This window comes from Arachis stenosperma, chromosome 5, assembly GCF_014773155.1.
Source record: "Arachis stenosperma cultivar V10309 chromosome 5, arast.V10309.gnm1.PFL2, whole genome shotgun sequence".
Taxonomy (NCBI): Eukaryota; Viridiplantae; Streptophyta; class Magnoliopsida; order Fabales; family Fabaceae; genus Arachis; species Arachis stenosperma.
The window spans coordinates 120,000,831-120,028,474 of record NC_080381.1 but is presented as its reverse complement, the minus strand read 5'-3'; the positions used below and the strand labels follow the sequence as shown (position 1 = coordinate 120,028,474).

The 27,644-nt window shown below is 33.3% G+C and overlaps 2 protein-coding genes across 2 annotated transcripts; one reads left to right on the top strand and one right to left on the bottom strand.

Moving 5' to 3' along the window:
• Positions 1-8,358: 8,358 nt before the first annotated feature.
• On the bottom strand, positions 8,359-9,989 carry LOC130979458 (uncharacterized). The gene is made up of 2 exons (XM_057902904.1): positions 9,730-9,989; positions 8,359-8,619 (listed from the first exon to the last, which is right to left on the bottom strand). The coding sequence occupies exons 1-2, from the start codon at positions 9,895-9,897 to the stop codon at positions 8,572-8,574; spliced, it is 216 nt and encodes a 71-aa protein (XP_057758887.1). The 5' UTR covers positions 9,898-9,989; the 3' UTR covers positions 8,359-8,571.
• Positions 9,990-23,257: 13,268 nt separating this feature from the next.
• Positions 23,258-26,988, top strand: LOC130979245 (methyl-CpG-binding domain-containing protein 2). Its single transcript, XM_057902632.1, has 5 exons — positions 23,258-23,405; positions 24,798-25,391; positions 25,503-25,556; positions 25,709-25,866; positions 26,456-26,988. Exons 2-5 carry the CDS (start codon positions 24,823-24,825, stop codon positions 26,638-26,640), a joined length of 966 nt encoding a protein of 321 aa, XP_057758615.1. The 5' UTR covers positions 23,258-23,405; positions 24,798-24,822; the 3' UTR covers positions 26,641-26,988.
• The last annotated feature ends 656 nt before the right edge of the window (positions 26,989-27,644 follow it).

Sequence of the window (27,644 nt, the reverse complement as noted above, 5' to 3'; positions counted from 1 at the left end):
GAAGGTAACCTCGTCCTCAGAAGAATAGAGGATGTACAAAAGCCACCAGGACACAGCAAGCTAAGCGCTAACTGGGAGGGTCCATTCTGAATATACAAAGTCATCGGCAAGGGAGCATACAAGATTCAAACATTAGACGAAACTAAACTACCGAACAATTGGAACATTACTTCTTTAAGAATGTACTATAGTTAGTCTATAAGTTGGACATGGTGATGCACTCTTTTTCCTACTACCAAATTTTGTCCCTAAATTGAGTTTTGTTGGAGAGGTTTTAATGAGGCACACCACCCCGCACTTCTTCAATCACTGAAATTATAATACAATAACTATACTTTATTCATATATCTATCTCATTCGACTAAGCATCTTAAATAGCATATTCGTAAACTCAAGCGATGAGTACCCAGCCAGGTTTCCATATCAAAAAGTCACAGAACTTACCAAAACATGCAGCAAACTTTTAACAATACCAAATATTTTTTGCTAAGTCCGCCAACAAACAGCAAATACCTCAAAATAGTATTTTTTGGCTTTAAGCCAGAATCCAACGACTACAAGCCAAACATATCAAAAAATAGTTTTTTGGCTATAAACCTAAAATTCCCAAATAAATGACAAGGAAAGAACATACATCCTAAGCTATTGCAAACAATCATTGAGCATCTGGGTTCTCACCCTGCTCCTCCCCATCATCATCATCATCCTCTACAAGCCGACCATCCACAACAACTTTGCAAGGGTCCATTACAGACAAGTCTACCTCAGAAGCCAAAAGCTTGGCTTGCTCTACTGCTCTCTCAAAATCGACAGCAAACATCTCAAGGCCGTGGTCCTCTCTTTCAGTTTCTATTTGTTTCTTCTCCGCAACAAGCACCACCAATCTGGCCTCAAGAGCAGCATTTTCTTCTTTGAAAATCTTTTCAGCACTTTCAGAGGTCGTCAATTTCTCTTGCAGAGAATTCACCAAGTCTAGAGCATCACGGAGCTTGTTTGATTTTTTAGATTATCCTGCATCAATTGAGTCATAGATGCCTTATCAAGGAGTTCCGAGCATGCCTAAGTTCTTGAGTTCGGCCAATACACATCAGCCAAGCTCCCATCACCAGAAAAAACACAAAACTTGAGAAAACAAAACAAGAACAAAGATCACGGTCATAATAGGATATACTTGCAGATATTGCAAGATACCAATATCACCAACGTCATGTATAAGCTTCACATTGGAGGGACTCTGAGCATGTTCATCAGCAACAATAGAAAAGGGAAAGTGTTCACTCCATAACGAGGTCAGGTCCTCATTACCCTTGTACCCATGAAGAATTTTCTGGTTGTCCGTAAAACTCTTCACTTGCTCTAAATTCACTTCTTTCCCACCGACCTTAGCCTCGGACACCCCCACCAACTTCTCCTTTCTACCTTCTCCCTCTTTTTCTTTTATAACTCACTTTCTTAGCCAGCGACGACTGATCCACCTCCGCACCCCTTTCAGCCGCAGTATGACTACTTGACCCTTGTTTCTCTACATTCTTGGTACGAAAAAACGCTCGCAAACCACTTGAGGTCACCTTCGGAGCTTTTTCCACTACAATAAACATAATCAATATCAAACACCATAAATAGCCAAAAACACATCGTACATATATAACTATTACCTATATACTCAGCCAACACATCCTTATTCGATTCAAGCTCAAGAAGATCCATAACAGATAACAAAAAAGACAAGGATATATGATTGACCAAGAACTCAACAATCATCTCATTTTTATACTCTATCCTATCCATACCTAATATCTGCCTAGGCCTCGGAACCCAAAAGAGTGGAAACTTCTCCAACAAACATTCATCAACATACCAAGGAAACTTGCCCTCGGCAACGCTAACCATCAGAAACATCGACTTAAAACCTTTATAAGATGACTTATATAAACTAAAAATGGTTCGGCCAGGGGCTCTCGCCAGATTCAACCACCCCCCCTCTTTTCACACCTTTACACGGGAAGAGAGCAAAAAATACCTCCAGCGACGGTTCAGATTCAAGATACTCCATCAGCACCTCATAAGCCCTAACAAAAGCCTATGAATTTGGGTGCAATTGAGAGGGCGTACACTTAAGCTGCACCAGAACCCCTCGTTCAAACTTAGTAAAAGAAAACTTAACCCCAAGGTCCACAAAAATACAACTATACACAAAGAAAAACTCAAACCGTTCACCACGGTGGAACACGCGATCATCAGCATTACAAGGCAAAAACTTAAGACTAATACCACCACCTTCCCTAACTGACACACACTTCGATCATCGTCAAAAACAGAAGCATACTCTTTCACCGACTCAACCACCAATGCAAAAGGATCATTAGGATCCCAGACCCAAACTTCCTCAACAATTTTATCCTTCTCATCAGCAATTCCCCTCTTACCCTGACCCCTAACATTTTCCCTAACCACAACCTTTTCCCCTTTCTCCATCACAAAAGACGCAACAAAAGCAGAAAGACGAAAGGAAGATAAGTGAGAATAACTAACCTTTCTTGCTCTTCTTCAGCAAATCATTCGAAAACTTGAGCAAACAAAAGTCCAAATTTTTTCAAGCCCATTATACACACGACCCTCCAAAATCCCAACAAAATCAGAACTGTTTATCAAATATGAAACACAAAATTAGTGGACAGAAAAAATAACGTTTTTGGTTCCCAATGCCCATTAACTACAGGAGTCGTATCAAATGTCTATTCTCCCTTTTCCTAAATATTTAATTCAAAATCAAAATATATATCACTTTCAAATCAACCGCCAAAACACAAAGTTTTCCCAACTTTCAAAGCCTCAGATAAACTAAGCCGAACTACGGGGGCTCTACTATTTCAATTCCGAGGAATACCTGAACAAGCTCGATCTGTCTATACCTCAAAAACTTATCACGCAAAGGTCACCCCGTTTCAAAAACACCAATAAACTCGTTGAGCTTGGGGGCTTCTACTGATCCTGATTCCGAGCTACACTCCGAATAAGCTTAACCTGTTTATAACTCAGCTTCTCAAACAAGTCGACCTTGGGGGCTATGATCCGTTACCCTAAAATGGGCCTACACCAACAACCTCGGAATCAGAATCAGCAAGATAAGATAACTTTCATGCAAATCTCTCCACACTCAAACCACTAAAGCCCCAAATATCAGACCACCAACAAAAGACCCCGTCAAAACCAGTAACAGAAATATGAATAACGGCCTGAAAGTAATTCAATATATGCAGGTGACTCATTCAGTCACAAGTATACAATTCATCCCGTTTCACTCTGAATACTCACACACTCTTACATACTTGAGCGTTAGAGTCCCTTTACAGGTACCCAACGCCGCCTCTCTTACTGGAAGATGACGTTCCAAACTCCTATTCCAAGAAAAACTAGCTCGAGCGACAGCAAGACGAGCTATACCTCGGAATATCCACATTCACGCAGGGAACAATACCCTAACTTATTTTTACGGATGTCTATTCTATTTTCATTCATTCCTATTAATTATTAAAATTTAATAAATAAATTAATTTTAAAATTTATATAACCATCATTATATACGTAACATAAATTATATTTAAAATTTAATAATAATATAATATCAAATAATATTATTAATAATTTTATTAATTTGTTTGTATATTAAATATATTATGGGACAGATAAGAGCAGGTATTTTTTAAATTCAACCTTGTACTATCTTTTCCAAGATTCCGTCCTGCCAAAAACTCACTCTACACTGGAGTCGAATAGTTATCTGCCTCAATCGAATAGTGACGGGCTGGATATCCGTGTGTTTGGGTAATTTACCACCTCTACCGAAATTATTGTGGTTTAGTTGGATTTCAATTGTATCACATTAAAAAAAATCGATTACTATATAAAATTCACATTAAATATATCTAAAATGATATATATATATATATAATAATAATAATTAATTTTTATTGTTTATATAATATTTTTAGTTGATAATAAGCAAATTTTATTTTCAAATATTCAAGATTATTAATGTAAACCTGGATTAGATTCATATAAAAAAGGCATAATTTTATAAAATTAATCTGTTATAGATGTTAAATTTGAGCTTATAAATTAAATAATAATAATAGTGATTTAATAATAAAATTAAAATTCATCATTATAATGGGAGATTAGTTATTTTATATATTGACTTGTGTAAACAAATTTTCGAAAATTATTTAATTAGATATTTTTGTTGTAAAATTTTTAAGACTTGCAATAAATATTAAAGAGATTAGAGATATAATTATTCATGTGCCTCTTTTTATCAATTTAAATTTTTGCAAAAAATAGTTTTATGATATGATTTCAGAATGTCTAAAGTTCAATCCGTGTTGAACCTCAAAAGAAAAAAATAATATAAGACAAAAAATAAAAATAAAATAAAGAAAAAAGTCTATACAAAAATTCAAACAAATCTAAAAGAGATTCTTGCTTAAAGTACAGTTATAAAAATCGAACCGGATCGATCAATTTGACAACCGATGAACAAGACTCGAAGCCAATTTGGTTTACTCCTTATACCATTTAAGAAAGAGAACCGTTATAAACCGATAAAAATCAGAATAAACCAGTCAAAATCAACGAGAACCAATGGTTCAAACCAGGAACCTTTGAGTTACAGCACCTCCCAATTGCCACTCAGTCATCATGCTTCTTATTCTTATAGGTGACAAATGCTAATTATATAGTATACATTCAATTACATAATTTTATAGATATCTATTTTAATTTAATTTTGTATTCTCTATTTTTTGAATTAATTATATTTTGATTATATACCATTATTAACATAAATATAAATTTCACTGAATATTTATTAATCTGCCTGATCTATTTCAATGCTAGTATTGTGATTAAGCTTTTTTGTTTTAATGTTAATGTTAAAATCTACTGATATTATAGTTAGATGATAGGCTTTGTAAATTAATTGTTACTCTTATTGTGTCAAATTAAGATACTATTGTAGTAGTACTAACAAATTTTATGTTTTTTTATATTAGTTATTTTTAGAACTTGAGACTTGATTCTTCATAAAATATTAATGAAAATATGTATTTAAAATTTTAATTTTAAGTTTTTGACTATTTTTTATTTTTTATTTACGTGAAATCGATTTTATCGATTCAACCAGTGACTTATCGGTTGAACTAATAAACCAGTAAACCAATAGTTTAACCGATTTAATCACCAATTTGATACTGATAACTATAACTTAGAGAGGTGTTTTAGAGATATAATAATTATTTATGTGTTTTCTACTATTAATTTAAATTTTTTAAAGAAGCGATTTCATAAAATAAGGCAAATATCTTTACTAGGCTACTAATTTATAATTAGATATTTGTATAAAATCCATTCGTGCCAACAATTTATACAAGTTGAAATTTTAGTGTGTGAGTATTAAAAGTTAAAACATCATTATCTATGTAATTCAAAAGGGTGAGTTCGAGGTTACATCTGCTATTGCTTTTCCAGTCTATGTGATGTTGCAAATGCAAATTTAGGTATAATATCTAACGATTATTATACTGGAAAAAAGAAAAAAAATCAAAACTTGTAGAAAAGCAACAAGAACCAAGTTGCTGTATGCCCCAAAATATTAGAAGCCATTCAATGTCAAATGACCATATACATTCACAAAGGGGTATGTAACGTAATAATAATAATAAGGTGAATATTACGGTGCTTATTACATTGTACGTAAGTTATTAAAAAAACGAAAGTGATTATGGCTACCATCATTTGCATTTAGTGGACAAATTAAAAGATGTGGGGGGCATGAACATAAGAATATACCATAAAAGAATTAGATGCCAAACTACTTTTAGAAATCTAGATACACTAAACATCCCCATAATAATGCAAGTATATGTGTAATACACATTCTTATTAGCAGTTAATAAATGTTCAATTGTAATACCAAAAAAAAGCAAAGTTGAATTGCACCTTGAAAGCGTAACTCAATGTCAAGCTGGCAACATTTCTCGCATATGCGGATATCCAACCTGCTGCAATTCGATCAGAATGGGTTCGTAATCTGATCCGCAGTTACTGGATAGGATTCGAATGTTAGGCCAATTATGTTCGTCCAACCCGTATTTTTAATATATAATATGTATGTTCATAATTCGTTTTTTTTTTCACAATTATTTAGTGTTACCAAGATAAATTAAATTTAATTTGCTAATAATACATAAATAATATTTGATATTATAAAATATAAAAAGACTAAATATTGTATTTGAATAAAAATAAATTTGTTTTTAAGAATCAACAATTGAGTTGAGATATTTAAAATATAAATAAAATTAAGATAGAATTTAAACCTTATCATACTCTATTCGTTACTACCGCTAAATAAAATCTGTATAAAACATTTATAACTAATTTGATTTGAGGAATCAATAATACTCTGCATTTAAATAATTTTATTAACCAAGTCCAACCAAGCTGTTATAACCTCTTCTACATCCACACACTATTTACATAAACAACTTTCCACTTTTAACGTATTTAAAGGGTAAATTACTTCTTCTTCTTCTTTCAAATTCGCACGCAGGTTCTTTTTCTTCCCTCCTTCTCCTCCTCCTCCTCCTTCTTCTTCTTTTCCTTTTTCGTTATCTTTCTCTTTCGTTATCGTCATCACCAATAACACCAACATTTTGCAAATATCTTTATTCGTTATCTTTCTCTGATGCAATCATTAAATAATTTTGGTTCATTTTTTAGTTTATTTTGGTTCATTTGTGTGTTAATTGAAGTTCACTTGATGCTGCTGATAAGTATTGACTAAATTTTTTATTTCTTAAGTAATTTCGGTTCATTTTTTAGTTTAATTAAGGTTCATTTGGATCCAAAACTGAATTCAATGTGTTTTTATTAATGATTGAGTCTTTTTGACTGTTTGTTCAAATCTGAACTAATTTCGATTCATTTGGATACTAATTGAGGTTCACTTGATGCTGCTGATAAGTATTGACCAAATTTTTTAGTAAATAATTCAATTATATTAGATTCCACTCCATTCCATTCAATTAGTTCAGTTTTGAACAAGCAGTCAAAAGGACTCAATCATCAAACAAAAATACATTCAATTTATTTATGGATCTAAATGAACCTCAATTAAATTAAGAAATAAACCAAAATTATTTAAGGAATAAAAAATTTGGTCAATACTTATCAGTAGCATCAAGTGAATCTCAATTAATTCACAAATGAACCGAAATTAATTCAATTTTAAACAAGCAGTCAAAAAAACTCAATCATTAACAAAAACACATTGAATTCATTTTTTGCTCTAAATGAACTTCAATTAAAAGGAAGAAAAGAAAAAATCCAACAACAACAGTAATAAAAGAATGATGATTGAGAAAAAACACACAAAAAAAGAGGAAAGCGAAGAAGAAGAAAGAAGGCGAAAAAGGAGGAGGAATGCAAAGACGAAGAAGGAGTAAGAATGCGAAAAAAAATGCAAAGACAAAGACGAAGAAGAATATATTTTGCGTTATTGAAACGTGCGTGTATACACGCTGGTGTGATAAAACATAAAAGTAATTTTTGTTGAATTTGAACCAACTTAATTAAATTCAATTGCTAAAAATACTTGGATGTGTAACTTGGCTGTTGAAGAATTATGGCTACTTCTTCTAACACGGAAATTGTCTTCAGAAAGACTCAAATAAGGTAGCATTAAGAAGAAAATAAATTTATCTACCACTTAACTAACCTAATATTGAGATAAATAATTAATATTTATTTGAAAATCTTTTCCATTAACAATTTGTCGAAATTAAATCGATTAGAGCGACAAGTATATCACAAAGTATACTGAGATATATCGATCAAAATTGAATCAAATCTTTTGTATTGTTTAAAAAAATTCAATAAAAATAATCTTAGCCATTTCTATTGAAATAGTAAATCTTAACCAGACGATAAATCTTTTAAATGGAATTCTTATTGTATAACAAATTTTGGGTTTTGTGATAACACTAACCCTTGTATAGAAGTTGCATGCATCTCTTGGCCGCAGAAAATTTTCAATGGCTAAAGAAAAGTTTTTTGTTGATTCCGATCCTCCTGCTTATTACATTAGTATTTGGGGTTTGGCAACATAAGAATGAAGCAAAAACTATTACTTTTCATAGCCAAAATTATGAACAGGCCAACAACTATGCCCTTTTCCAAGCAATGAAAAACGTCCTACAAGAATCAAGACTCATCCGTAACTGAATATCCAAACAATGATCTAAACTTTTTAGTCCAATATCATCGCATTTGACCTACAACAAATATGGTACAAAGCCCTTCGTAGAAAATAGATTTTATTGATTTTCAACCACATTAACAAGTTAACAACGTAACACGAATCTCAATTAAAACAGCCAAACATAAAATAGTTTGATAGGTCTACAGTATTTACCACAACCCTTTACGAGTTATATAAAAAGCATATGTTGTAGCCTCATTAAGGTCTAACATTTAAAACCCTCAAATTATTTCGAAGCATCGTCCACATTTTCACATGAACTTCCTGTACGGTCTGCCGTTATCTTCATCTTGCATATGCTGTAAGCATGAAAAATTGATCCACTTAAATGCAACGGATATCGTACATGATATGTACAAAGTTACCAGTCACACGGTATATGTCCTAAAATTAATATGCATTACAAATTTACAACAGAAGAATCAAACACGTAAACCAAGCATTAAGGCCAAAGGACAAGAATCCAATAACAGAAATCAATTGGTTCTGTCAAACCCATGACGACTAATGCTAAGAACATTTCTCCTTTTTTTTGGTTATCTTTTTTATTTTTCAGTTTAGCTTTATGATACCAACTACCAAGCACCAAAATTTGCATCTCAAACTTCAATATCACAATTTAGATACAGTGAAACCAAAACTTCATATCTTAAATTCTTAATACACAATTTTCCATCCGCTTCAGCAAGGCTGAAACTCATTTACTCACTATTAAGTATTATGTATTGCCCAAACACCCATATTCACCCTAAATCCAATAATGATAAAAATCCTACGCAGCTATGCTAAGTTGCTGACATTACACCCACACTAAAATATAAAAACAAAAGAAGGGTAAGGAAACCAATTCAAGCCAATTCTCATCCAAAACACTCAATCCCAAGCAACGCTTGCACATTAGTCAGATTCTAAATCCTCGAAATGCAGTTGTACAAAGCCATTTATGAAGTAAAGTTTCCTCAATCTAACCCCTTCCTAAACCTAAAGCTAGAATAAAATCCCCAATTCCTCAAATACCTTGCAAATTAACCAACTAAAGTTCACACATTGCGATAACAGAGTAATCATCCCTGCAACCACACAAACCACATCCATAATTCTTCTAAGCACAAAGTTAGATCCTAAGGAGGCATTAACTTATCTCGATAATAACTTCAACACGCAGTAAGCATAAAATATTTTGCCCTATCATCCAATCACAAATAGTGTAAGATTCTTGACCAAATGCTTGAATGTCAGTCAGGGATCATGAACCCTAACAAAACACACTTCAACATTTCTGTCATCAAAACGTCTTAACAGACAATAATGAGCAAAATTTGAAGGGGATTCTAGGGAGATCTATCAGGAAAATCAACAAAACGATGAAGAATCGACTGGATTGAATGACGAAAAAATAAGGAACTTACGAATTCACGGACGATGCCTTTGTAGACGAGGATGGGAATGGCGATGCCGAAGATTCCAACGAGAGCGAAATTGCGGCGAGTCCAGCGGAAATTGAACTCGAGATTCTCCCTAGCGGCGCCCCAATCCTCTATGTGCTTGTTCTTGTGTGCTTCCATTCCTCCAGCCATTTTCGCTTCACTTCGATTTCGGGCTTTCTCTCTCTTCTCTTCTCTTCTCTTCTCTTCTCTCTCCTCACGTCAGTCTGCTCGCTCACCTTATTGTTACTGTCGCTCTTACCAGGTAACTTCACTCTAAATGGGCCTGTGTAAATACATGAAGGCCCATCAAGCCCAACTTCTCAGAATGGGTCAAAATGTACCCTTCATCCAAATAATTAAGTAACTGCCCTGGCCATAACCCAAAAAAAATATTAACTAACTATTTTAAAATCAAGATCAAATCATGACCAAAAATAAGCAAGATCAAATTAGCCCCAACTGCCCATCAATTGCCACCTCAAATTGCAAAATTTTACGGGAGGAAAAATTGGGCTTCTGTGCCTTTGGAACCCAGAGAAGGTAGCAGCTCCAATCTGCAGCGACGCTTGCAGTTTCTTCTCGCCGGCGTAGCTGCCGGAGCGCCGCAACCCAGCCTCGCCGCAATATCCCAGTTCCGCTGCGGTACCCGTCGCTGTTCGTGGGCTTTGAATCCGCGAAATCCCAGATCTTAGCCGTGCGTTCCGTGCAAGGCGGAGAAGTTTGTCCCCGGGGTGGTTAGCGTCCTCTCTGCAGCATCACCGGCGGAGCTTCCTTCCTCCCGACTGACGAAGCCTCATCGTAGAAGTAGTGTGTCAATCGGTATTGTTGCGAGTCTCTAAGCTTGTTTTGGTTCTTCGGAGCGTAGCGAGAGAGAAGGGGTACTGTTTGAACCGTGGGTTTGGGTTGTTTCCAGGTCGGGTCGGTTTAATCCGGCCTTGTCCTTGACAAAAAAAACAATTATTTTAAAACATTTAATAAAAGATCTAAGTAACTATTTAAGTTCGTAACCAAAATGGTGTCCGTCTAATAATTACTTTTATTTAAATAAGTGTTAAAGAATTAAATTTTATTTTATGTATATAGTACAACAACAACAATAAAGTCTTATCCCACTAAGTGGGGTCGGCTACATGAATCAAACGACGCCATTGTGCTCTTTCATGTATTATGTCTACAGAGAGACCGTTTACATGTAGATCTCGTTTTACCACCTCATGGATGGTCTTCTTAAGTCTTCCTCTGCCTTTTGCCCTTTGTCCATCTTCCATCTCATCTATCCTCCTGACTGGATGTTCTATCGGTCTTCTTCTCACATGTCCAAACCACCTGAAACGCGATTCAACCATCTTTTCCACAATGGGTGCTACTCCAACTCTCTCCTTTAAATCTTCATTCCTTATTTTATCCAATCGCGTATGACCACTCATCCATCTCAACATCTTCATATCTGCCACACTCACCTTATGTTCGTACTCCCCTTTAGTCGCCCAACACTCCGTATCATACAGCATAACCGGTCTTATAGCGGTGCGATAAAATTTACCTTTAAGTTTTAAAGGCACTTTTTTGTCGCATATAAAACCAGATGCACTCCGCCATTTTGACCAACCTGCTTGAATCCTATGATTTACATCATGTTCAATCTCTCCATTATCTTGTATGATGCACTCAAGATACTTAAAACTTTTAACTTTTCTTAGGATGTTTTCTCCAATCTTCACCTCTATATTGGGGTTTTTCCTTCTCAGACTGAACTTACATTCCATATATTCCGTCTTGATACGGCTTATGTGCAGACCATACACTTCTAAAGCTTCTCTCCATAACTCCAACTTCTTATTTAGGTCTTCCCTTGACTCTCCCATAAGGACGATATCATCGGCAAAAAGCATGCACCATGGCACAGGCTCTTGGATGTGCTCTGTGAGTACTTCCAAGACTAATGTGAAAAGGTATGGACTTATGGATGATCCCTGGTGTAATCCTATACCAATAGGGAATTCCTCCGTCACACCACCTTGAGTCTTCACACTAGTTGTGGCCCCATCATACATGTCTTTAATTGCCCGAATATATGCGATCCTTACTCTCCTCTTTTCTAAAACCTTCCATAAGACCTCCCTTGGTACCCTATCATACGCTTTTTCCAAATCAATAAACACCATATGTAGATCCCTTTTATTACTACGATATCTCTCCATCATCCTTCTTAATAGGTATATCGCTTCAGTGGTAGATCTTCCTGGCATAAATCTAAATTGGTTCTCTGTTACTTGTGTCTCTTTTCTCAACCTCCGTTCTATCACCCTTTCCCATAACTTCATAGTATGACTCATAAGCTTAATCCCTCTATAGTTTTCGCAACTTTGTATATCCCCCGTATTCTTGTAGATAGGTACCAAGGTGCTTTTTCTCCACTCATCAGGCATCTTCTTTAACCTTAAAATCTCATTAAAAAGCTTGGTTAACCAGTTGATGCCTTTTTCTCCAAGACCCTTCCAAACCTCAATCGGGATATTATCAGGTCCTACTGCCCTGCTATTTTTCATCTGCTTTAGAGCCTCTTTTACCTCGAAGTCTCGAATCCTTCGATAGTAGTCAAAGTTTTGATCTTCTTCCCTTGTGCATAATCGACCCAGGCTCGGAAGAGTCTTCTGTCCCTCATTAAATAACTCGTAGAAGTAGCTCTTCCACCTTTCATTAATCTTCTCTTCTTAAGCCAACACCTTTCCATCCTTATCCTTTATGCACTTAACCTGATCCAAATCTCTCGTTCTTCTTTCCCGACTCTTTGCGATTCTATATATACCTTTTTCTCCTTCTTTCGTGCCCAAAGACTGGTAGAGACCCTCATATGCTCTTGTTTTTGCTTCACTTACAGCCACTTTTGTCTCTTTCTTAGCCGCCTTATATTTTTCCCAGTTATCTGCATTGCGGCATAAAGACCACTCTTTAAAGCATTCCCTTTTTATCTTTATCTTTTCTTGTATACTCGCATTCCACCACTAGGACTCCTTGTCTCTTGGTTCTATTCCTTTAGATTCACCAAAACTTTCTTTTGTTGTTCTTCTAATAACTTCTGCCATCTCCCTCCACATCTCTTCCGCGCTTCCATTCCCATCCCACTTTGCCTCTTCTCCTACCCGTCTTAGGAAGTTTCTTTGTTCCTCACCTTTCATCCGCCACCACCTCGTCATTGGGTTCTTCGTATGATGTATTTTCATCAACTTTTGCTCAACGCGAAAATCCATGACGAGCACCCTATGTTGTGTTGTCAAACTCTCTCCTGGGATAATTTTACAGTTAATGCAAAATTTCCGGTCGACTCTCCTCAGCAAGAAGAAGTCGATTTGAGAGCTTGTCATGCCACTTTTATAGGTTATAAGATGTTCGTCTCTCTTTTTAAAACATGTATTTGCGATGAGAAGATCAAAGGTTGAGGAAAAGTCCAAAATAGTTTTACCCTCGGCATTGATCACCCCGAAACCATGGCCTCCGTGAATACTCCCATATCCAGTCACTTCTCTCCCAACATGGCCATTTAAATCTCCTCCTAAGAAAATCTTATCTCCCAAAGGTATGCCTTGAACCAAACTCTCTAGATCCTCCCAAAACCTTATCTTGTGTTGTTCGTCCGAACCCACTTGCGGTGCATAGGCGCTAATCACATGGAAAGCACCTCCCTCCACCACAAGTTTGATATAGATGATCCGATCTCCCACCCTCTTGACATCCATTACGTCCTTCTTCCACTGCTTATCCACAATTATTCCAACCACATTCCTATTCTTCACCTTTCCTGTATACCAAAATTTGAAACCAGAAGTATCCAACTCCCTAGCCTTTGCACCAACCCATTTCGTTTCTTGTAGGCACATAATGTTAATCTTCCTCCTTGTCATGGTGTCCACCACCTCCATGGACTTTCCTGTTAGAGTGCCTATATTTCATGTCCCAAATCTCAACATTCTGTCGCTTCGACCTTTACCTTTTACTTTGTGAACTAGCTTATTTACCCTCGTCTGTTCACGAAAACGCAAGAACCCTTGCTCATTTAACACTACATCCGGGCACCGATGCAACGGCTCTTGCTTTGACACCGTACTCGAGCCATACGGCGCGTTGCTTCCGGACAACGACCTAGCTTTAGCGCAATAATGTCTTTGATTCATGTCATGTAGGTTCGGCTATATTTTTATGTTGGTTGTCGAAGACCTAACACAACCTTCCTCCTTTATCCGGGCTTGGGACTGGCTATGTACCACAAGTGTAACACAACCCTCCTCCTTTATGTATATAGTAATTTATTAATTAGTAATAAATTTTTGTCTTATCCGACTAAAAAATACTATATATATTATATATAAAAGTCTGTGAATAAAATAAATTGTTAACTATATTTTAAATATTTACAAGTAGGGGTGGCAAACGAGCCTAAACCCGTCGGGCCGGCCCACGTAACCTGCCAAAAAAGGCGGGCTGGGCTGAAAAATCGGGACCGCCAAATAGTAAAAGTCCGCCTAACCCGCACCATTTAAACCACGGGCTTTGGCGGGGCGGGGCGGGCTTCCCCGCTGGGCTAAGGTTTTTTTTAGTGAGGGGGTATTTTTGTAATTTTTTTGCCAAAACCTAACTTCCTCCAACCTAACTTACAAGAGTATGAAGATAAAAATTGAGTGTTTTGAATTATGTTTATGTTATTTTGGAGACAATATTTATAATTATGTTTTGGATTATGTTTATTTTGCTTTGGAGAGAATATTTATACTTATATTTTGAATGAAAATTTGGTTTATAATTATATTTATTAGATATTTATAATTACAAAGACTTTAATGTTTGTGAATAAAAAATATAATTTTTTATGCAATTAGAAATTATAAATTTATTAATATGGTTGTGAAGTTATATATATTACTTAGTAGTTAATAGTAAAAAAAAAAATGAGGAGCTTTCCCGCTGTTAGACGGGGCGGGCTAGAATTCTATGACCGCCTCACTAGGCGAGGCGGGGCGGGCTTCTGACGGAACGGGGCGGGTCGGACTTTCCCGCTTGCCACCCCTATTTACAAGTCTAGATTATGTTAATAAAGTTTATTGGGGTAAATAGACTAGCTTATTTATTTTAAGTTTTTTATTCTTTTTGCTAAAAAAAAAACATTTTTATTAAAAACATAACCTAGGCAAATTTAGATAAAAAATATTAAACTTATGGTCTATTTTATAGGATTTTAGTTTTTTTTTTTTTTTTGTCATAGCTTTTTAGCAACTGTTTTTTTAAAAAATAAAAATTAAAAGAAAACATAAATAGGTTATAAGGAGAGTACATGAAAGGCAGAGCTGAAGAGTGAAGAGAAAATGGATTCTAATATTCTATAGAAAAGGATCGGGAATGCACAGGGAATAGTTTTATCTTTTGGTGTGTAGACCTCGAAGCCCTCAACCATTACAAATTGACACTGGGACTTGCCCTTGGTGGTACCACTGTCTTAATTTATTGAGCCATGTGTATCAGAAATTAATGTATTGTTGGTACCACTGCTTCGGTCTCCGGGTGACAAAATTAATGTGCCATGGTATAATAATAATAATAATAATAATAATAATAATAATAATAATAATGAGTTTATTTATTTTATGTCTTAAGATCATATATTAATGTTATAAATTAAATTTTTTTATTAAAAATATAAAAAAAATTAAATTTGTAATATATTTATTTTTTAATCATTAAATAAAAATTTAAAATTTTTTATTAATAATAAATTTATCATATATTCTTAAAACATATATTAACTAAATAATAATAATAATAATAATAATAATAATAATATTGTTTGACTGTAAAATTAACACAAAATTTAGCATTATAGGAGAAAAAAACAGCATCATTTAGAGATGCTTAACACCTTAATACGACATAAAAATGTTAAAAGACTAATAATTTTTATTAACTAATATTTTGAGTCAAAATTTTCGTTTTATATCAGGACTTAGCTAATATATGATTTATGTGTCTTAAGATACAAAACAAACTTATCATTAGTAAAAAAAATTTAAACATTTTTATTTAATAAATACAAAATAAACATATTAAAATTTTAAATATTTTATATTTTTAATAAAGTTTTTTTAATTTTATAAACTTAATTTGTGTCCTAAGACACATAATAAATAAAGGGTAAAATACTTATATAAACCAAAAGCAACCCAATATTACATGAATCATCCAAAACGAAAAATGATATTTAAATATCTTTGTGCATATATTTATGTAAATTGAAAAGCAATTTACTATATTAAATAAACAAGCATCCAAATTTATCACAATACACATCTTGCAAAATAGATGTCGAAATGTATTTTTTTCATAAACTATGTAAACCGCGACAGGGGTCCTGCGGTTTACAAATGCACGTAATTTACTATAGGGGTGTCGCGGTTTACGCTTGAAGCAACACTTCACATAATCCGCGGTAGGGGTATCGTAGTTTATGTGAGTTTTGCAAACGTGCATAAACCGCTACAGGGATCTAGCGGTTTATGCTTTAATGTGGACTTAGTTCATTTTACATGGAGGATGAGTTTTTGGAAAAAACTTTGGTTTGCATTTTTTATGTATGGCACAAAATAGGTTGGTGATTTGATTTAGTTGAAATTAGTCTTTTGAACTCATAGAATTACTAACAAAATTAGAAATAGGAACAGTAAGTACAATTAAAACAGGAAGTACAATTTTACTTAACAGTAAGTACAACCAAAACAGGACAAGAACATAAATAAGAAAAGAAAAATAAAAGCTAATCATGACGACCTAATGAAACCTATGCCTCGGCACTGGGGGGATCCTCGCTGAGGGCAAGTCCTGCGAGTGTGTCCTGTTTGTCTACGTAGCCCATATCGCTTCGGCCGACTAGTATCGGCCTCATCCATGGTGTTACGGATTCTTGTTGACCTGGGTCGCCCTTCTCTGGCACCTCTCATGTTAGGATCAGGAACGATAGTAGGACCAGCGTACGGTGGCCACAAACCCCTCTGGAACAGGGGGCAAAAACCCCATCCGATATACGTTGAACACCTTACTCATGGTGTAAACCTCATGGACATACATAGCCCAGTCTAACCTGGACTGAGCACAGCATGCAATCGCATGGCAGCATGGGTAATTGAGAGCTTGAATGTACCCGCAGTCACAAGTGCGATCTCTGAGGGAAACCCAATATGTCCCAAGCAAAAAGTTACCGGTAGGAGTCGTCTCAGCCACGGTATACTCAGACTGATGTCGCTCAAACAGAGTAACCATAAAGCACCTCGAATCTTTCAAGTTGCGCTCTATTGCCTTGACCAACGCCTGGCAAAACTGTTGGCCTGATCCCAACTGCGCCTCTACTGTCTGCCCTCGGAGTCTCATCCTCACTATCCCCCGATATGTGATCGGGCTCATCGTCCGAATCATCTTTCCACATCGCGTTCTCAACGTGAACCTGCTCACCACTACCAACAAGACCAGTAATCAAACCAGGTGTTCTAGCTGCCGGTGCTAGAACAAGTGAAGGTGCAGCTAAGAGACAACTGGCTACAACAACAGGCATCAAAGTAGAAGTACCCCCACCGTCGTCGACTGTGGATTTGGCGTTGAAGCCCCTGAACTGTCAATACGGTCTTCCAACTTGGCAAACAACTCGTGCATTCTCACCTCCAAAAAACTCCGCCGACAATGAAACAAGATCTCCATGTCTTCATCCGACCTTATCACAAATGTTTCATACTGCACACCACTTGACACGACCGCCATCAGAATCTTGTAGAACACCTTCTTCACCAACTTAACCCTACACAACCCTGCCATCTGCAATATGTTCCACTTTAGATCCGATAAAGTATCTGTCGAACGGATAAACACGCTCAGCAGTTCTTTATCAGTGAACTTCACACCATACCTATTACTTTTTTTATTTTACCAGAGCAGTAGACTAGAAGCAACAAGCTCTCCTCACTATCCATTTGTGAAAGTGTGAAAATGACTCACCTCAAATGTCACACTCTCTATCTTGAGTGGTATATATAGGCGAATTTGACAAAGCATAAACCGCGACACCCCTACCGCGGATTATGTGATGCGTTGCTTCGAGCGTAAACCGCGATACCCCTGTAGCGGATTACATGCATTCGTAAATCGCGGGATCCCTGTCGCGGTTTACATAGTTTATGGAAAAAATGCATTTCGGCATCCATTTTGCAAAATGTGTATTGTGGTAAATTTGGATGCTTGTTTATTTAATATGGTAAATTGCCCTAAATTGAATTTACTGAATTTGATTTACACATTTTAGTAGTAAATCAAATTAACGTGTATCAAGTTACATGGAGTACTACATTTAAATATAAATCGAATTTATATAATTCAAATTAGCTATTGTGATACTAAATCGAATCTAGTTGATTCAATTTACTACTGCACAGTACATATATAGTAAATCGAATAAATTTAATTATTTATTTATTCTATATTAACTATAAAACATAAATATCAATAAGAAAATACCCTCCATTTGAATCCAAGTAAAATATAAAAAAAATCAAAACGAATAAGAATAAAAATTCAACTTTTGTGTTTTTGTTTAAATTCCAAAAAAATTATATTTTTATAAGCTTATAAATTTAAAATGGAACAATAAACGATTTCTAAAAATTTATTAAAAATTATCGTTTGACTCATTAGTATCTAAAGAATCATTATCGAATCTTTTGATGTTGAAAAAGTTAATATAAAGTATAACCCTCTAAGGTGGCATAAGAGTTAAAAGTTGAATTTTTTTAAAATCAGACGGATAGTTATACAAATTAAAATGACCAACTATATTATAATGATTAAAATATTATATCAATTTACATATTGATATATCAATATGTAAATATAGTTGGTCATTTTATTATAGTTGGTCATTTTAATTATTTTTTAATTTACATATTGTATAAATATAGTTGGTCACTTTATAATGTATAACTATCTGTAAAAGAAAAATCCAATTTTTAAATTTTTAGAAATAGTTTATAATTTCGTTTTAAATTTATAAGTTTATAAAGATATAGATTCTTCTGGATTTGAAATAAAACAAAGAAGCTAAATTTTTATTTTTATTTTTTTGATTTTATTTTATATTTTATTTGAATTCAAATGGAATATTTTTTATTAACATTTATGTTTTAAAGTTAATATAGAATAAATAAATAATTAACTTAAAAATAATAAATGTCAATAATCTGTACAGATAGTAAATCGAATCAAGTTAATTCAATTTACTGTATATGTGCAAAGTAAATCGAATCAACTAGATTCGATTTAGTGTTACAATAGCTAATTCGAATTATACGAATTTGATTTATGTTTAAATATAGTGCTCCATGGAATGCGATCCACATTAATTCGATTTACATAGATATATGCATAAAGACATTCAAGTAACGTTTTTATTTTAGGCGATTCATGTAATATTAGGTTTCTTTTGGTTTAAAATGTGTTTTATCCATAAATAAATGCTTTATATTATTAGGATTTGAAGTTTAGTACTTAATATTTATGAACTTGAATTTGTCTATAAATTTTACTTTTATACTTCTTTTAGTCTATTTTTTAATTCAACAAGTATGATTAAAAATAAAACAAATAAGCTTATAATTAATATAACATAATATTAGAATTAATTTAAAACATAGGGTAAAGTACTAAATTGGTCCTCTAAATTTAGCCGTAATTTTGTACTGATTCTTAAGGTTTAAAGTGTCCTATTTGAATCCAAAAAAGTTTAATTTAGTTTCAATATAGTCCTATGTGAGATCAAAGTTAAATAATTAATGGAATGTATAACACCAGTATAAAGACAAGGTCATCTGGAGAACAAGTACAAGTTTCAAAGACACAAAATCAACCGTAGATCCATCAATACATTTATTTATCATTCTCTTTAGTTCTATAGAAAATATTTCATTTAAATTGTAAAAAAAATGATAAATAAATGTATTGATGCATCCATGATTAATTTTGTACCTCTAGAACTTGTACTTCAGATTTTCGAGGACATTTGTTAATTATTTAATTTTGACCTTACGATGGGACTATATTAAAGTTAAATAAAACTTTTTTTGATTCAAATAGGACACTTTAAACTTTAAAAACCAAAATAGGATTACGTCTAAACGTAGGGACCAATTTAGTACTTTACCTAAAACATATTTAGAGAGTAAAGTGTGATCTCTCATCATTTATTTCATAGTTGGGACCAAGAATAAATATGAAAGAGAAACTATTCAAGAGTAGAAGATCACATTTACTTTCTAAAGTGAAATTCAAACTTTAGATGATCCAAATCTCACTTAGGGTGTACATGGGATCGAGTAAAACCGAATTTGCCTAGATCCAGATCTGGCCTAAGTAATAATTGGTCTATTTTTGAGACCTATTCATACCCTGTTCCGAAAACATAAAACCAGGCCCAATGAGAAAAGAGTGGCCACTCCTACTTGCCCGACCTATTAAGACTATAAGGAAGGTCAAGCCCTACTTATCCAAATAAGTACCTCCGTAAATTTCTCCTATTATGTTTATCTCGTCTACAAGATAATAAACTCCAACGGTTATCCACCAACGAACAAAGTTAGAACTATTTCAAAAAAATAATTATCTATTTTATTATAAATACACGGGTACTCTCATGTATATACAAATCTCAGTATACTAAAACCTGTTTAAAGTCCTTACTTAACTTTAAGTATTGGAGTTTTTTTTTCAGGTACGATTTCCACTTCTTCGCGAAGAACTAGAACGGCGACACCTCTAAAAAGAATTTGGATGTTCAGCAGACTCAAATCACTGTTTCAGGTAACTTGAAACAAAATCTTTATACAATTTATAAACAAATCCGATAAAATTATACTAAATTAATTCTTAAAATATTTAAATTCGAACGGAATCTTCAATGAAATCGAATTATGTACGCCCCTATTTAAAACATAGCTTTTTTTAGTTAGTATCAAACTTCTTTCTTATATCTATTAGTAAAATATTGATGTAAATAATTAAATGTGCTTAATAAATAACCATTACTTAATGTAAATACTTATTAACTGATGTCAATATAATATTTAAAATTAATTCATAAAAATAAATTAAATAAAAATCAATAAATACCAACTAATTCAACTAGTTGTTGCCATGGATTTAGTGCAATACTTAAGTTTGTACAGTAATTACTAATTAATAAAAATCTCATCTTTAGGAATTTTTTTTCATTTTACGAACTTAATTTGATATTTGACAATGTCATGGCCAAATTGATGTTTTTCTTAAATAAGAAAATTAAATTTTTATATTTATACTTAATGTATATTTTAAATTATTTATGATTTTATTCTATTACTTATTCGTTGTGGTTACAAATGATATATATATATATATATATATATATATATTATTTTATATTACAATTTGAATTGATATAATTTATTATAATTTGTATTGTTTTAATTTAATTTTTATTTTTCAATCTAATATAATTTTATTAAAGAGATTGTTTGTCATTTATATTAATTTAAAATTAATTTTGAGTACTATTTGATTCAAGCTACTATAATTTAGATTAGATCCGTTTATATTATATCTAAATTTCAAATTTTATAATTTAAATTTTTTAATTATTATTTTTTTCAAAACAAATTATATTCCGTTTAAATTTTAAATTTAAAATAAGTAGAACAAATTATTAATTCTGTCTCTAAATTTTAAGAATACATTAAATAGTATTTTATATTATTAATTAAATACTTTTTAGATACTCTAAAAGTACTCCAATGTATATAAATTATTAAATAGAATATATTTATTGGGTTAAGATGTCTAATGTTCTTGTATATGTACATGAATAATAGTAATAATAAAAGTAATAAAATTTTTTATTTTTCAACTATTTTTTCTCTCTTTTTAGAGCCTTCCTCTTTACGGTACTTACTCTACTGTTTTATCACTTAATTCTGCAAATTTAAACAGAATTTTATTAGAATATTCAAAAAAAAATCTATACTTTTGTTAGCGACAAAAATACTCCTTAAATATTAAAAAACGCTATAAAAAATACTTAACTGTGTAAAAATTTTTGTTATTAAAATTGGGCGAAAAATCGAATGAATTCTGTTATTCCCTTCTCTTCCTCTTTCTCTTTCTTTCTCTTTCGTCCTCCCTCATTTTTCAAAACAACCGCAACAATAATAAAAATCAGGGTCACTTCCTACCTCTCCCAAACCTCACCCCGCAAGAACAACAAAAATTTAAGATACTCAAGTGTAGTCGATTTCATGTAAAGTTGATAACAAATGATTTGACTAAATTTTTTTTTAATAGTTCTCAACTATCAACTATCAATTTCATATATAATTTCACATAAAGTCGACTATACCTGAATTCCTACGAGGGCATCATCTTTTTTTTCTCGTTGAAGCCACTGCAACAACGATAACATCCTAATGAAGAAATTAAAAACTGTCACCACTTTTAACTACTTTCCTTCTTTAGACAGTTAGTTATTCTTTCAAAACGAAATAAACCAATCTAATGTAAATGACGATAATTTAATTTAATATTTCGAATGAAATTAAATTACATTAAAAAAATAAAAATCAAGCTAATATAATTAAAATTGTAATAAATTATAGTATTTTACTTTTAAATTAGTATAAAGAGTACTGCAAATACTTCTTAAATCAAACTAATATAATTAAAATCGTAATAAATTACAGTATTTTATCTTATAAATTAGTATAAAGAGTATTACAAACACTTTTTTTTTTCAAATTTTTTTTTGTGCAAACATCTTTATGGTATACCTAGTAAATAAAATATGTATAAATATGATTTCTTCGTATATCTGTTTTTTTAATGCTTATCTCATATGCAGAAATAAGAACTATAGTACAAGAATATAAATAATTTTAAAAATATATATAAGTAAATATGAAATTTAATTTATTTATTTAAAAAAAAGATTCAAATTAATAGTGTACGAAAGGTCAAAGAGAAAATGGTTTTTATAATTTTAACAGTGAAACATTTTGCATAATTTTTTCAAAAATACTATGGTGTATGAAATTAAATCTATCACAAGATAAGTTGATTATGTTAGCTAATTCCAAATTTGGGGGATACAATTTCAATTTATTGAATAAATTATATTACATTGCATGGTTTGTGAACGTCTTAATTAATTTATAAATCAAACTTCGACGTAAAGTTTTCTAAAATTTACTTAAAAAAACTTTTAATTTTAAATTTTAATAATTTTAAGCTAAATATTTTTAGAGCCTTGTAAGCGAATAATAAAAAATTTAATTAAAACTACGAAAAACCAAACATCTTGTTACAAGCAATTTTGGTAAAATTTAAATGTTTTGGAAGTGAGAGTTTACTTTAATTTATTTATTACGAATTTATGATTTTTCGACAAATAATAAATATTTGTTCATTCTGAGATTGAGCTCCTTCATCTTCCTTCTCCTTTGTTTCTTCAGAACACAACAAAACAAATCTCTCTCTCTCTCTCTCTCTCTCTCTCTCTCTGCATCGCACGGTTTTGTTCTCTTCGGCCAACGATCCTTCCTTCACATCCACTTGTACGTTTCTTCTTCCGTTATTCTCCATTTCCAATTTTTAGTATATATATATTTTTAATTTTCGCTCTTCGGATCATAGATTTAATGCATAGAACAGAAATACTTCGTAGAAAAAGAGTGAATGAAAACCACAACACGTTGTTCGTAACCAAATTTTCGTCGTTCCAATCTCAGATTCTTCCTTTTTCCCAAAAAAAAAAAGAAAATAAAATGTTGTTTGATTGTCTTAGAAGCTAGCTAGGTAGCTCAGCTATTTGATTTTTCTGCATAACATGCATCCATTTTTGTTCCTCAGAAATTTGTGTGTGTTTGTGTTTTTTTCCCCTTCTGTTTTCAACAGAAAAGAACGTTACATGTTTGCAACGTTATAATATAATTCCTATTTGCTATTTACTTTTAAGTAGAATCTCCCCCTTTTGTATTATTGTTCCCCTCTTTTGATGATGATCTATGCTCTTTGAGGTTTTGAATGGCATGATTTGATGCTTATCTGGTATAATCCCCATGATAAAGAGAAAAGCTATTGCAGAAAGTGTTTTCTGTTATATATAACAAGAAAAGAGTTGTTGTTGTTGTTGAACAAGAATACTTATACTTGCAATACTAAGTTTGTGTCAACTGTCTAAAAATGCTTGAGATCCATTTCTATGGAAGGGTCTTAAAACTTGAGAATTATGGCCTAATCAGCTGATAGCTGCTGTTTCTGGATCCTTTGGTATACCCTGCTAGCTTTCTGTGTTGGGGATGTAGCTTAGATAAATGTCGTGTTTACCTTTGTTTTCGTTTTTTTTTAAATAAAAAAAAATCTGGTTGTTTTCTCTTGTGGTTGGATGTGCTATTGTTAGAGGGAATGTGGAAATGCCTTTAGGTATGTCCAAGATAACTAGTCTTGAAAGAAATGGGTTAACCTGTTGGAATTTTGGGGTAAACTTTATTCAAACCAGATGCTGGCTACTTTGTTATGCTAGCAATCGGCTATAGCCTTGGGAAGATTGTTTTATAATACTTTCTTTAAGTAATTAGGAGGATTTTTAAGAATGTGGTTAGGAGGATGTATCGTGATTCTTAGCTAGCTTGTTGGCAAACGACTGAAGTTGGCATGTCAAAACGACTTACGGGTTTTACAAGTTTTTGCATTGTTACATGAATCCAGTTTGCTATGTTTTAAATTTGTTTCCTAATCTATTTCTTAGACTATTTAGCCTTATTTTATAGTAGGGCAAGACATGTCAGTGGTTAAGCCTGAACATCCAAATACAAAATGTGTGGCAGTTAGAGGATTAGTAGAATTACATGAAACATGACAAATTAGAAAATCATTAGGCTTGTTCTGTGAAAATATCAAGGTTTTGTTCTTCAGTATTTTGTTGATTTGTTTTTTGAATATTGCAGGCACTAGACTTCTGGGAGAAATCAGATGCATCGTGGTAAATTTTCCCTAACACCTAGGAATGAAGTCAAAGGCTTATCGGGTCCAAATTTAACCAGTTACAAGCATAGCAGCCCTTCAGATCCCATAGATCTTTCCTCTTCAGATGATGAAAATGACACCTCTAATAATGACATATCTAAACAATTAGTCCTTTATGATCCCACGGCAAGTGGTCGCAACACACTTGATCTGTTTCCTGGTGCTATTCAGTGTACACCTCCGTTGCCTCCAAGAAGCAAACCTCCAAGTACAACTCCCAGAATCTTGCCATCAGTTGGTGCGTTCACTGTTCAATGTGCATCCTGCTTTAAATGGAGGCTGATTCCCACAAAAGAAAAATATGAAGAAATACGGGAGCATCTACTTGAGCAGCCATTCATTTGTCAAAAAGCTCGTGAGTGGCGGCCCGATGTATCTTGCGATGATCCGGAGGATATTTCTCAGGATGGGAGCCGGGTTTGGGCTATTGATAAGCCAAACATTGCACAGCCTCCAGCTGGTTGGGAGCGACTACTACGGATAAGAGCCGAAGGAAGCACCAAATTTGCAGATGTGTATGCACCTGTTATTTGTCATTTTCTTTTCCCAAATGTTAGGTGTAGATACATGCTACTGTTCTGGGATTCTCACTTTTCAACCATCAATCTGTTTTTTAATTATTTCAGATACTATGTAGCACCAAATGGCAAGAGACTCCGCTCAATGGTAGAGGTCCAAAAGTATGTTCTTGCTACTTCTGTTTTACTATTTTACCAGAATGACCTTGATACTTACCATCCCTTTTGAGTTTTGTTACTATTTTCATAATTTTATGTAAACATTTGCTTTGATGTTTCTTGTAAAACTCTTATATGTGAATCTGTGCTCTTAGGTTCTTGTTGGAGCACCCGGAATATATAAGAGATGGGGTAACTCTTTCTCAGTTCTCATTTCAAATACCAAAGCCATTGCAAGAAAACTATGTGAGGAAGCGCTCCCTGAAACTTAAATCTTCATATGAAGACGGCAGACCGGTTGAACCTGAACAAGGTATATTTTATTAGTGAAAGATAGTGTATATATGATCGAATGATATATGCCATTTAACACTTGATGCACCAAAGTTGATTTCAATAAAAATTGTACAATTCTGAACTATAATCTTATTTTCAGTATGTTCTTGTAGAGATTGGTGCATTATTGATTAACTATGTCATATCTTTTGGTTTAGATTCTCTTATTTTTATATTGTTTTACAATCAGTCCTTAAACCCTGCTGCTAGGAATTATTCTATTTTGTGATTTTTGCCATATCTTTCCATGATCATAAAGCTTGACATCTGATTTGAAATACATTAACTTGTCGTCTTTAGTTTGGAATGCAGCAATGCAATTATGCAAGTATCTGTCAATATAGCAACCTATTTGAATCAGACAGACAAACACACCAAGTATTTGTTTAGAATCCTTGCAGCAAAAGCATCTAGATTTTAACGATTTACTAACAACAGAGATTGTTTACGTTAGAACACCGGTGTCATTTGCTTCGTGTATCCTAACTTACGTTACTCAAATGGATGAGACTTGGTTGTTGTTACATGCTTACAGCTATTGTTATGCTGATGCTGATATTTTGCAGTGAGTCCACTAGCATGGGCCGCACCAGAAGACACTGCAAAGTTGCATGAAGAAAAACCTGTCCCTTTTGCTGCTGTACTGGATGATGATTACCCTCTCAATCCACCAACAAAGAAGCGAGCGACTGAGAGTTCACTCCAAAAGGATGTGCCTGACGCTAATGAAGATTTTCAACTCAGAAGTTAATGGTGGAAACTAAAGGCTGCTGATCGAAATCTCTGCGTATTGTTTAGATGGATGATAGCCTCCTTTTTTCGCTACTTTTTTGGGTGGACAGATTGCAACTTGCTGTAAAATTTTCTGGTTATTAGGGAAATAGGTTTTCAATTTTTTGTTTAGAACACGAAATGATGTTGTCGAAAATGAACTGCTACAGAAGATGAAAGTTGTATAACCTTTCAAAGTGTAATCTGAGCCCATAAAACAATGTACAGAAGATGGTACTGTGATTTACCAGTCTTAATTGAAGAACCAGTCGATTTGCATGTTGCGTTCTTGCCCGATTTTGCCCCAAATATGGAGTTATTGATGAGATCAATATCTTGGTATTCCTAGAACTGCATTTTACATTTGTACAAGTTGAGTTTCTGCACTGTCTTCGATAGTTGATCTTTTGAAACTGAGGGCTTACCCCACACACACATTTTTATTTTTAATACTAGATTAACAATGGTATTTTTTTAAATTGTGATCTACGGTAGTATTTTTCCAAAATGTGAAATGATTTAATTTACGGAGTAGAAATCGTACCGTCCGATTTTTAAGAGGTACAAAAATCGGACCGTCCGATTTTCGTACTCAGACCGTCCGATTTGTATTTAAAAAATAAAAAAAATTGGAGTACACAAATCAGACCGTTCGATTTTTGTACTCGGACCATTCGATTTGTGTACCTCCCATAGTTTTAAAAAACACCAAAAATTACCACGCTAAAGCATAACACTCATCCTACTTCCATATCCAAATTTTTTAACCTACCCCACGACAGAACCATGTTCAAAAGCAATGTTTTAATCTGAAAATTGTGGCGGTGGTCCAACATGAGACTTTGTGTGTTCATCTGTCTCTACTCTAGCATTTTTTCTCCTTTTATTTGAGTTGTTGCACTAGGGAGAATAATATAATGCAAATAACAATGCAGAGGCCAAATAACATGGTTTTGATTCAAATAAAACCATTGAACTATTGAA

Coding starts and splice junctions, on each gene's coding strand:
- LOC130979458 (XM_057902904.1), bottom strand. CDS start 9,897: ATGGCTGGAGGAATGGAAGCACACAAGAACAAGCACATAGAGGATTGG. Junction 8,620..9,729: donor AAGGCATCGTCCGTGAATTC/GTAAGTTCCTTA, acceptor TCATGCTTACAG/CATATGCAAGATGAAGATAA.
- LOC130979245 (XM_057902632.1), top strand. CDS start 24,823: ATGCATCGTGGTAAATTTTCCCTAACACCTAGGAATGAAGTCAAAGGC. Junction 25,392..25,502: donor AGCACCAAATTTGCAGATGT/GTATGCACCTGT, acceptor TAATTATTTCAG/ATACTATGTAGCACCAAATG. Junction 25,867..26,455: donor ACCGGTTGAACCTGAACAAG/GTATATTTTATT, acceptor GATATTTTGCAG/TGAGTCCACTAGCATGGGCC.